General features: G+C 43.8%; 1 protein-coding gene across 1 annotated transcript in view; it reads left to right on the top strand.

Moving 5' to 3' along the window:
- The window catches only part of unc5a (unc-5 netrin receptor A), a 116,882-nt gene extending 107,394 nt beyond the window's left edge, over positions 1-9,488 (top strand). The window contains exons 13-16 of the mRNA XM_071526228.1: positions 4,327-4,476; positions 6,477-6,641; positions 6,886-7,064; positions 9,323-9,488. Coding sequence (XP_071382329.1) covers positions 4,327-4,476; positions 6,477-6,641; positions 6,886-7,064; positions 9,323-9,488 — 660 coding nt within the window. The remainder of the gene's footprint in view (positions 1-4,326; positions 4,477-6,476; positions 6,642-6,885; positions 7,065-9,322) is intronic.
- The last annotated feature ends 1,834 nt before the right edge of the window (positions 9,489-11,322 follow it).

Consider the following 11,322-nt stretch of genomic DNA (forward strand, 5'->3'; position numbering starts at 1 on the left):
ATTAGGTAATTCAAGTGAGTTTAAAGTGACGTTTAATAGCCATAACATTCCCAGGGCTTCATTTGGGCTCAGATGGAAAGAAAATGGTTCAATTAATTCCCTTTGTACTCCCAGCATTGTATTTCAGACTACAAAAGTCATGCTTTCATCAATATTCATGTAATGAGGGCAATTGTTTCAGCTTTTTTTTTGTCTTCTAATCGTAAAAATGTATTTTCTATTAAATGAGTATTCAATAGATGTCCTCAGTCAGTTTAATAGTGGCTCCTGATTCTTTTTTACAGTACATGACCTCAAGCTATGATTCTTATTTATGTTTGAAAGGGCTCACAAACTGTTTCTTACAGTCTTCTTACAATAAGGTTTGCTAGGTAGCACCTGGGCAGCAAACTACTTATGTGCATTGATGATTTGAAACCTTTTCTTGCATCTATCAGAGAGGAGGAAACCACTTTGTACAGAATGTAATCCAAACAATTGGTCTGATCCCTGCGTCAATAGTTACTGGCAAAGAATTCCAGCAAAAAGGAGGAGTGCATAACCTGGTAATTGCTGGCATTAAGTTAAACAAGACAGTCCGCTTTATCACTGCGCAGCTGAGAAATTGTTTCCGTATTATATTTCTGTGTTCCTGTATAGTGTTCTCTCCGTTCCTGCTCTGTGATTTATCAGGCAGAATGTGCATCTTTTCCCTAGCAAACAGAGTTCCCATTTATAACCAGGCAGACAAGTCCCTTCTATTTGTAGTTATTAATCAGAGTTGACTGTAGCGGGCATGGCCACTGGAGCTCAGACTGATAGACTCTCAGTCAGAGAGGAAAAGCCTGTCACATCCTGCTGACAAATACACAGATTTATGGAGCCCACATAGCCAGGCTACTCTCTATATACAAATGCATTTGCCTGAAAAAGAGCAGCTCTGAAAATGGATAGTTGCTATGAATGCACATTTTTAAACACATGGGGATACGGCATTGCTAAGGGTGGCGGGGTGAGAGCGAGTTTATGGGGATATTAATGCTCGGTGATTCTTTATGTATCTTTCTATGTTTCAGATTACTTATAACCTTGACTAATTAGCTGATTAAACCCTGACTATAATCCCTGTCAGATCTAGTTAAGATGGTCACAGTTAAGAACAGACAGATCATTAGAAACCAAGCCAGAACAATAGACGCAGCACATTGCGAATGCTCGACCTTGCTGTGACAAAAATGTCACAGTGCAACATCAGGGGGTTTAGGATATTTTGATCTGTAGCTTCCAACCCTTTCCGTCCTCTTTATGTAGGCTTCTGCTAATACTTTGATTTGTTTAGGGCATGTTTCTTTTTCTGCATCCATTGGCTGGCTGTTTTGTTGTGAGAGAGTTTGGTGCAGTTACTAACCTCTTTCTGTCAGCACCAGCCCGAAGAGATTAGCTGTATGAGTGTCTCTTGTTTCCCGGTGGAACCGGGCCCCAGTCCATCACAGTCCCAGCACTGAGCTGCGTCTTTGGGCCAGGCAGAGAGGATGAGGGGATGGGGGGAGGGGGGGAGGATGAGTGAGAATGGAAGGGGGGTGGAAGTCGTGGAAAACTGTGGCCATGATTGCAGTAATCCTGTTATCTCTCCTACTAAAGCTGGCCACTCTAGTGACCTGAAGACACAAATGTTAAGCTGCCTCTGTCTCTCTTCTCTCATGCTTCCGCTCTTTTCACTCCCTCTCGCTCTCTCTCACTCTCTTTTGCCAGCCTCATTGAATGTCAGGGGGTGGTCTTGGCTTCGCCTGGCTCTAAATTCACAGTCTTCACACACACCACAGGCTATCTTTAATTCCGTCAGAACAAAAGGGGTTTTTCTCCTGCAGTACTTGGACTTCTTGCCCATCTCATGCATCTTAATGTTTCCACTGTTGTAAAGGGTCACGGTGTCTAAGAGAAGTGCTCTTCTCATCCTCAGTGAATGGAAAGACAATTTGGCTCTCAGTTGATGATTAATATGTGATTTGATATACTAATTCAAACCTTGCATCGTTTCCCCCAGAAAGAGTAAATAATATGGTCAAATTTAGCTTCTCATCTATTAGCTCCCTCACATTGTCATTTGTTAACAGGATAATGGGGCGTAAAGAGGGCCATTACTCTCTCAGTCCAGAACATATGCTGAAATCCTGCACACACACACACACACACACACACGCACACAGGCACTCATAAACAATACACAAGCAGGACAAGTTTCAAAGCGAGGACACACATGCATTTCGATGCACCTAAGGACAGGACCAAGTATATTATCCCTCTCTGTTGTAGCTCCTCATTTGAACCCAGCCGGCTCAGTCATGTCCAGTCCTGTCGCAGTAGAGTGGGTAGAGTGGCGTGTCCTAGACCTTGTTTTTATCGTAATCCTGCCGTGTTCGCCCTGAACCTGACCACTGCTAGACGGGAGAGTTAGTATTCATGCTAGTAGCTAGATGTTGATAATAGGATAATTGGCATTCAGCTGTCTTTCTCTTGCTGCCAGGCCTATAGATCTGCTGCTAGGTCAAAGTCCCGATCAAAGTCCACCAGTCCCAATTTGCAATGCTAATCACCCCCAACGAATGATTGTGCTTAAGAACTATGTTAAATGAACCTCTCTGGAAGCCCCCATAATGTGCCTTTTGTCTGAGTAAGAGCCATAATAGCAGAGGGCTTTTATTTCTGTAGAGAATGCACTGCCCTCTGTTATTAACTCATTAGACCTCAGCGCTTTGATTCAGAGCCATCGTCTGACCTCCCCACTCTGGGTAAGTGGGCTGGGTAACCACACAAGGCTTCAGCATGGCACTACAGTAAGGAGAATATTCCAGCCGAGCCACACTTTTGAATTGGCTCCTCGTACATTTTTCTCATTCCGTGACGTTTGGGTGAATAGAATAAACCAGTGGAAATGCAAGAAATCAAGATAACCACACAGGGAATAATATTTATGTGAACAAGGAGATAAGCACTAAGCAAACATGGAAATTAGCAAAGCACTAAGCAAACGTGGAAATTAGATTCTCAGGCTGAACTGAAAAGTGCTCAGTCAGTGACAGAGAGATGAAATCAAGTAACAAAGGCAGGTAGAGATTCCAAAAGGATAATTAACAGCTTCCTTTCCATTATAATTGGAATCAGTCTAGCCCATTCCAGGGAAAGAGTGCAGAAAATTGAATCAGTGGTGTGCAGATAGAAATCGCTGCCATTCTCCATCTTAATTAGATGTCTTTGCTCAAATCATACCATGGGCAGCCATGCTGGCATGGAGTGTTCTTCAACATATGGCCATTATCTATGCACACATCTCCCTCTTGGAGCTGTTGTCTTTGAGAAATGTCTCCTAAACTCCAAGGCACATTCTCACAGACTTTTTTCCCTCTGCTGTCATCTTGTTTCCCTCTTCGGAGAGATGAAAAGAACATATCCGATTTTCAAGGTCCTCCCTTACTACTAATTTCAGAGATCTGTTTTTCTCTGTTGTAATATGTTCCTTTGATTTTAGTGTGAGGTGGTGTATGTGAACCCCATCCAAAGTATTGGATTCTGGAGGACCCCTTCAGCGTAAAGCATCCAGCTCAAAATAAATTGATAGATCAGAGGAAAATGCGGCGGATATTATCATGCCATTCCAGATGGTCATTTGGATGGCAACAAATGGTCCACTGAGCAAGTCCCACAGAGATTAAAATATTAAGCATGCATTTACAAATCTCTCCTGGCACAAAAACAAAAATGAAATTAAGGAGATTCGCCATGCGAGAACAATGAGCAGTTGACTAATGGCTTATTCACTTACTTCATCACAGCCCAGGTAGCTAGTAGGCCTGGCTGGCTGCTGTATTTGCATGCTAATGCAATTCCTGAGAGCGGGCACACACACACTGAGTCAGGGAAGTAACCTTGTAGTGACATTAAAGCGCTGTTGAGACAACTCGGTCCAACCTGCTGCGGCCTCATGCAGAGACACTATCTTCTTGTCCTAAGATGTATGCCTGCTCCATGTTCCTGGTGTGTGTGTGTGGGGGTGTGTGTGTGTGTGTGTGTGCATGCCTGTACACGCGAATGCTTGTGCGCAAGCCTTAGTGTGTCTGTTCATTGGAGTCCACATCAGCTTCAATTCGTTTTTTGTTTATAATCCATACTGTGTTTGTGTGTGCTATGGACTAAAAAAATACTCATAAACAGAATGAAGGCAATGTGTACATACACAGTTAAGGATTATTTTGCGCCTTTGCACCTGCCTGTGTGATGTTTGGTGTGATTGTGACGGTGAATGTGCATGTGTCTCTCTCTTTCCCTCCCTCTCTCTCTCGCCTCCATCAGGAGGTGATGCAGATGGAGCGGCAGCTCGGGGGTCGGCTGATTGACGAGCCTCACGTCCTGCTTTTCAAAGACAGTTACCACAACCTGCGCCTGTCCATCCACGACATGCCCCAGGCCCACTGGAGGAGCAAGCTGCTAGCCGGCTACCAGGTGTGCTGGTTGGCCCGGGGGGGCTGCAGGGGCAGGGAGTCGCTCCACATCAGAGTGGTAGCAGGGAGATGTAATACAAGTGCCTGGCTGGATTTGTCGAATTTGTGTATAACTAGTTTTTTTTTTTTTTTATGCGTTGTGTTTATATGCTATTACTCATTTAAAATCCATGTTGTCTCAAGAGTGTTTTTTAGACTAGCAACCCCCAAAAAATTATAGAAGAATAGAGTAGGTGTCAGCAAATGTTGGGTTACTGAGTAATGAGACGTTCCTCAGGACCAAATTTTTATTGTTAATGAGGGTTCATGGTCTAGTTCCCTTTCTGGAAAGTTGTTTTAATTTTAGTTGGGTTTGAGTTTTAATTAAGCATGTTTTAGTTTTGCTCCGGTTGATCACTTTAAAGATTCACATTCTTTTTCAGTTAGTTAGTGCTGGACTTTTCAGTCCAATAACCTCTCTATTCTTGGCAATGTGTGCAACTTCAAGTCATTGTTTCAACTAAAGGGAACCGTTTGTGTGTGTGCTGCATGCAAATATGTGTGTGTGTATATTTCCCACATGCATACATGGACAAAAACATGCACATTTGCACACACACACACACACACATATCCGTTTGAGGCGTATATACAGTACATATACAGTATATGTACATATGTTGGTTGCGTTAGTGTGTGCAGTAACCCAGAGCTCCAAGCTGATTGATTATACTCGCCGCCCTTCTCTCAGAGGGAGCGCAGATGAAATATAGAACAGTATATAAATATGTGGAACTTCACAACCTGAATCTTGGAACCTCTCCACCTCTCCCCCGCTCCCGCACGCCCACACCCCCCCCACACCTGCCCGGCCCACTGCACTGCAGCCCGGCGACAGAGAGACGAGGGCTGTTCAGAGAGGCCTAGAAAAGGCTCTGGCTGTAACTATGTGAGCGCTGAGCACCGGGTCCCCAAAGAGAGCACACAGGCAGTGCCAAGCAAGCAGCGGCAGCAACAATGCACCCAGAACAGAGGCTTATTCCTCTGGACTGTGCCTGTTCATTTGGAAGTGTTATTCCCCTCTCAGCAGTGCGGTCAAAAAAGGCCTTTAGTCTCCCCGGGGCCTCGTGAAGACTTTCCGCGTTCCACCCGGCACCCTCCCCCGTCCCGTCTGCCTGGGTAACAGTGCCCCCGTTTGGCCAGCAGGGTGTACCACAGCCCCGATCCTCCCTCAAAATTAGTTCTTGTCAGCTGTTGAACCCGAGGTGAAGTGAGGAGTTAGTGTGCCCTGGTTTTGTCAGAGTTACCTCTCCCCTTCTCTTGGGATATGCAAATGAGACATGAATATGGAGCAACAGAGAGAGAGAGAGAGATGTAGAAATTGTCAGGCTTGAATAAATTCTACCAAACACTCCCTGGTACCATAGCTGTTTGCTAGATAGAAGCTAGTGCTGTACAGTGATAGTACTCTTGTACAGCGATTATACATACATATATATATATATATATATATATATATATATATATCCATGACATGAAGTACTTTACATTCAGAGTAGAGCCCCCATGTTTCAGCTAATATAAGCAGCAATTGTAGCGCTGCCCAGACTCCAACAAATGTACATGCATGCCTACAAAAGGAGGCTCAATCAATCGAATAACAAATATGGAAGAAGAGAAATAGTTTCCCTTGCCAGAGGTAGTGATGAGGTTTTATCTCCTACAATGCCTAAGTTTGATCGGTTCTGTAATGAACTCAGACAGTCAGACAGCTCAAAACTCCCTATAAAGAAACTATTGGCAGTGAGCGCCCAATGTTTCCCTTGAACTTATACGAATGTTGTCAGTCTGCTCGCTCAGATATATTTAGCCGTGTTGGCCAGATGACGATAGGCTGTGTCAGTGTAATTAATGATGATTGTTATGTATTCTAGGCAGGCGGTCCTGTTACGCTGCGTTTCAAACATGCAGTCTGACTGTGCCGCTGCGGCGCCGTTTGTGTGTGCTGCATGTTTCCTGCAGGAGATCCCGTTCTACCACATCTGGAACGGTTCCCAGCGGTACCTGCACTGCACGTTCACTCTGGAGCGGCTCAGCCTCAGCACCTGCGAGCTCACCTGCCAGCTGTGCGTGTGGCAGGTGGAGGGGGAGGGACAGAGCTTTAGCCTCGACTTTAACATTGCCAAGGTAACATTTAGCATACCCAAAAACTCAGGCCCATTACTTGATTATGCAACCACCGTTATTCAACATGTTTCACAAATGGCTGATTTTGAATACGGGGCTGAGATAAAGGTTTGCAGCAGACAGCTATCTGGGCCCAAATCTTGTAGTTAAGGCTTGTGGTCAATTAAATATTTAGGAACAATTTGTTTACAAGAGTATCGGTGCATGGATCAAACCCATGGTGTGTGACCACTGTTCCAAACAGGACACCCGAGCCGTGGACTCTGAGTTTCTGTTAATGGACAGTAATGCCACGGCCCTGGCAGGGCCCAGCGCCTTTCAGATCCCATACCTCATCAGGCAGAAGATCTGCAGCAGCCTGGACGCCCCCTGTCCCAACGGAGCCGACTGGAGAATGCTAGCACAAAGACTTAAACTGGAGAGGTAAATATCAGCTGTACAATATCAAAATGCCTGATCTGATATGAGTACAGCAGGACAGGCAGCTTTCGCAAAGGCTGTTCAGAAATACAATGGAATCTCATTTATCCAAACCCCTAGAGAATGGAAGTTGCACGGGAGTATTCAATGTTCAGAATACTTGAAATGTATTGAAATTCCAGACCACAGCTTGTTTAAAATGTGAAATGTGCAATCATGCACATTCTGAAGTGCTCTGTACTATACTAATGTGCAGTTTGAATGTGTTAAGTTGCAGCTAGGAAATTCCAGTAATTATACATAATCAACGGAAAATATTTGTGTCACTGTATTTAAGGACAGTTCAGTGGAGTGGTTGTTTCAGAAGTGTGAGGTTCAGATAAACAAGGCTCTACCTTAGCAAGCTAATCCCCATCTGACACAGCTAACATTATAGAATTAATGTGGGTTGATGGTTACAGCTATCATTTCTCTAAGAAAACACACTAGCTTCTTCAATTTTTCCTCAGGAACAGGTAAGCAGCTTAAGTCTCCTGCCATACTTTCTTCCACATTCTGCTTAACAGCTGTAATTGGAATGATAGCGAGCTAGCTGCCCATCAGAGGCAAAAAAGATGGAGAAGGTTTGGGTCTGTGCCGACCTTGGACTTGTTTCCTTGACAAAGAAACAGATTCTTTCTCACAGTTGCTGTATTATCATCAGAGTACCTGCAAAAGATAGGAGCCAAATATTGATCACTCATCCTCCAGTTCAATTTCTTCCTCGTAATGGAATCAAATAGGTACACTTCATTTGTCCCATCAACTTTATTTACCCCAATTAATTACGAATTGAATTGATGCAGTGCAGGTTTAATTAGCAATGTTTTGCTCAACATAATCAATTCTCATTTATATCTTAGAAAGGAACAACTGCTCTGTTGTTTGACCCGTCCTTAACAACATGTTTTACTGAAAACGCAGCAGCGCCTTGGCATTCTGTCATGCAGTAAAAACACACACACACACACTGCATGACAGAATGTGTTTCTGTGTGGAAAGTGTTCCGACTGAGTGGAACGTGACCAATCAATAAAACTTAAAATGCCAAGAACCTTGTATTTGATTTGTCTCTCCGAAGACTGTGCAAATGGCTGTTTCTGAACCACAGCAGATAAGCTCATGTTTCACACAGCAATGTGAATAACTGAGGCTGACACGTTGGACGCTAAGCTCTGTCCTTTTTTGTGCGGTAATGACAGAAAGGTTTGTTCACAGGCAATTTTTGACCAGCGCTTTCTTTGTTGTGCACTCTCGATGCGGAGGGGAGACGGCGTGCGCTATAAAATCCAATTGGCACAAAATAGCTGAGTGACATTATGTTCTCAGCACTTGTCTGCCTCCAGAGCGGCCATACGTGTTTCTAATCGTCACAGAACGCTTCACTCGGCAAACAGAAGATACGGGGAAGTGAGGGACTTAGCTTGTACTCTCTCTCTGCCCTTTCTCAAGGTGAAATCAAAGGATTCGGTGCCTTCTTTGCTGTCTGTTTCACAACCCCACAAAACCCTGCAACACACACATCTACCTTTGTGCTACGGGTTCATACAGGGTTTCTTTTGTGTGTGTCACGTGTGCTCTACATAACAGTTAAGGCCACAGACATTTGGAGAACAGAAAAAGGCCATTAAATCGAACAAGCATCTTCAGGTACCGCGGGGATCAGGTCCCGCTCAACATCAAATATACAGCTGGCTGGGCCCGCTGCTTTGTTGTCATTGACTGGGTTTGATCGTAAAGGTTCTGCCCCTAAAACGGAAAAGGTCACTTCCGACTTAACTGTGAAAGTCCGTATAGGATTTACTGTATGGGATTTAGGGCCAATTTCAACATCAAATGAAAAAGAATGAAGCTTATGCTCTTAGACGTCACTGAGGCTTCACATGAAAATTGCTTGAGAGTCTGTATTTGATGGTCGTTTCAAGGGCCAGGCTGTGTACCTTTACGATTTTTTTATTTAGTGCTTCAACACAACATCTGGGGATGTAGCAATATAACACAATAAAACCTGGCATTGACAGAGTGTTACAAGATGCAGTTGCACAATAAAATAATAGATGAAACAGTTTTCTAAGACTCCATGTGGGTGTAGAGGGAAAAAAACGAAGTGACCGTAACTTTTGATACGTGTGCATAACATGATTTCATAAAAGTGTCTCGCTGTTCTCTCACTGTTGCTTCTGTTCTCTCCTCTCTGCTCTCGTCTCTCTTCCCGTCTGCAGACACATGAATTTCTTTGCATCCAAAGCGAGCCCAACCTCTGTGATTCTGGACCTGTGGGAGGCACAACATTTCCACAGCGGGAACATCAACCAGCTGGCCACCGTCATGGCTGACATTGGCAAACAGGAAGCCATGATATTCCTGGTGTCGGACGGCGAATGCTAACCCAGAAGCGGGAGAGACTGGTACAGAGTAAAGTGCAGTACACAACAGCAGAAACAACAACAACACAACAATAACTGCAGCAGGGGGAAGAATATAAGAGCAGAGCTGACCCAACGCCCTTCTACGCCACATGAGAGGATAGGAAGCTAAAGGGAAGGTCATGTAGGTTCAAGCCCCCCTTTCCCCTGGGAAAGAAAATCTTAAAATGCCAGACTAAATGTGGGAGGAATTAGATACTGTAAGTCCTCCCTCATATAGTGTGTGTGTGTGTGTGTGTTGTGTGTGTGTGTGTGTTGTGTGTGTGTGTGTGTGTGTGTGTGTGTGTGTGTGTGTGTGTGTGTGTGTGTGTGTGCGCGTGTGCGCGTGCGCGCGTGTGTGTGTGCGCGTGTGTGTGTGAAATGTATTCGGAAAAGCAACACAATAAGGCTGAACAGTAAATAGCCCTTTATGTTCAACCAAAAGACAAAGAGACATTTTGGTTTTTTTGGGGGGGGGCAATGAGAGATTAAGCTAGTCCAAGCCCCCGGTTCTACTTGAGATTTAAGATTTACTTCAAATTATCTTCATGCATTTTATACAAAATGGCCAATAAGGAGCAATATGCAAAAAAATAATGCTATTATTACAGAGAAATCCCATGAATAATTTGAGATTCGGTGATATTAAAAGGGAAATGACAGAAGGTGATGTGATTGGAGTTTCAGCAACCTAGTCCTGTGCCGGTCATTTCAGGTAGAAGAGAGCAGGCTACTTATGCAATTGGCTGCTTCGTTAGATGACATCACTTCAGTCGTGGAACGCATCTCAACAAGGTCATCAGGGTCTAAACCCGGCGGCGTGGTATCGGTGTGTGTCTCACATGTGTGTCGCTATCTGTCGAAACACACACACACACACACACACACACACACACACACACAGGGAAAAGCTGTAGCACATCATGGACCTGCAGGTTTTAAATAGATTTTATGTCAGAGCCCCAGAACCCGTCTCATCTTGTTTGTCTGTTTTTAAGTCCAGCCGGTATCACTACTGTGAATGTAACATCTTGATTCTGTGAGACGCTCTGCAGCTTTCGCGGCTCTAAATCGATATGTGGGGTTTGGGTTCGTTGAACTTTTGAGGGAGGAGTGAGTAATATCTTCACTAAAGTCATATTTTCAGAAGCCATTTCTATTTAAAGCCTGTGACTTTGATCCATCCAGTTTATTTCAGATCTTATATTACCCAATGCTTCATCGTAGTGTTTTCCGTTTCGAATTCCACAGTTTATGAAGGAGCCATAGGGCCGAAAGGCGTCGCAGCTGCATATATGTGAATAGTAAATGTCTTCAAAACTCATTTCTAAAATGACATTTCCCCCTGATTACATTAATTCTGTGGGAGAAAGGATGTTAAACATGAAACATAGCCAAAAGGGAAGTATATAGGAGATTTTATTCTCCTGTATGAATAATGCAGAGCACTTCCCACTGAAAATCTGACAACAACAAATTATCTTCACCAAATAACTCACATTCAAAGACTAGTTATGCAGCTTTGTTTTTATAATTCATAAAGCACTGTTGGTGGGAACTCCACTTTTGCTGTGTGGCAGACTGGGTCGCACTTCTTTAACGCCGGTGAAATGCCTGCCGCTCAGAGAAAGTTCGAGTGGCTTATTCATAATGTCATGCCTCTGCTTACAAAAATGCTTAGAACGTTTTTTTTTACTTTTTTTTGTTATTTTTTTGCCAAGACGGCAAAAAATGATCCAGCAAATTTATGCAACAAAGCATAAACTGCAGCTATTTGCTCTCAATATTTTGCTACTTTGCATTAATTTGCTCGGTCA

This window comes from Centroberyx affinis, unplaced genomic scaffold, assembly GCF_046629955.1.
Source record: "Centroberyx affinis isolate AG114_WGS23_722 - 3 ecotype Tasmania unplaced genomic scaffold, CSIRO-AGI_Caff_v1 ptg001395l_1, whole genome shotgun sequence".
In the NCBI taxonomy this organism is placed as follows: Eukaryota; Metazoa; Chordata; class Actinopteri; order Beryciformes; family Berycidae; genus Centroberyx; species Centroberyx affinis.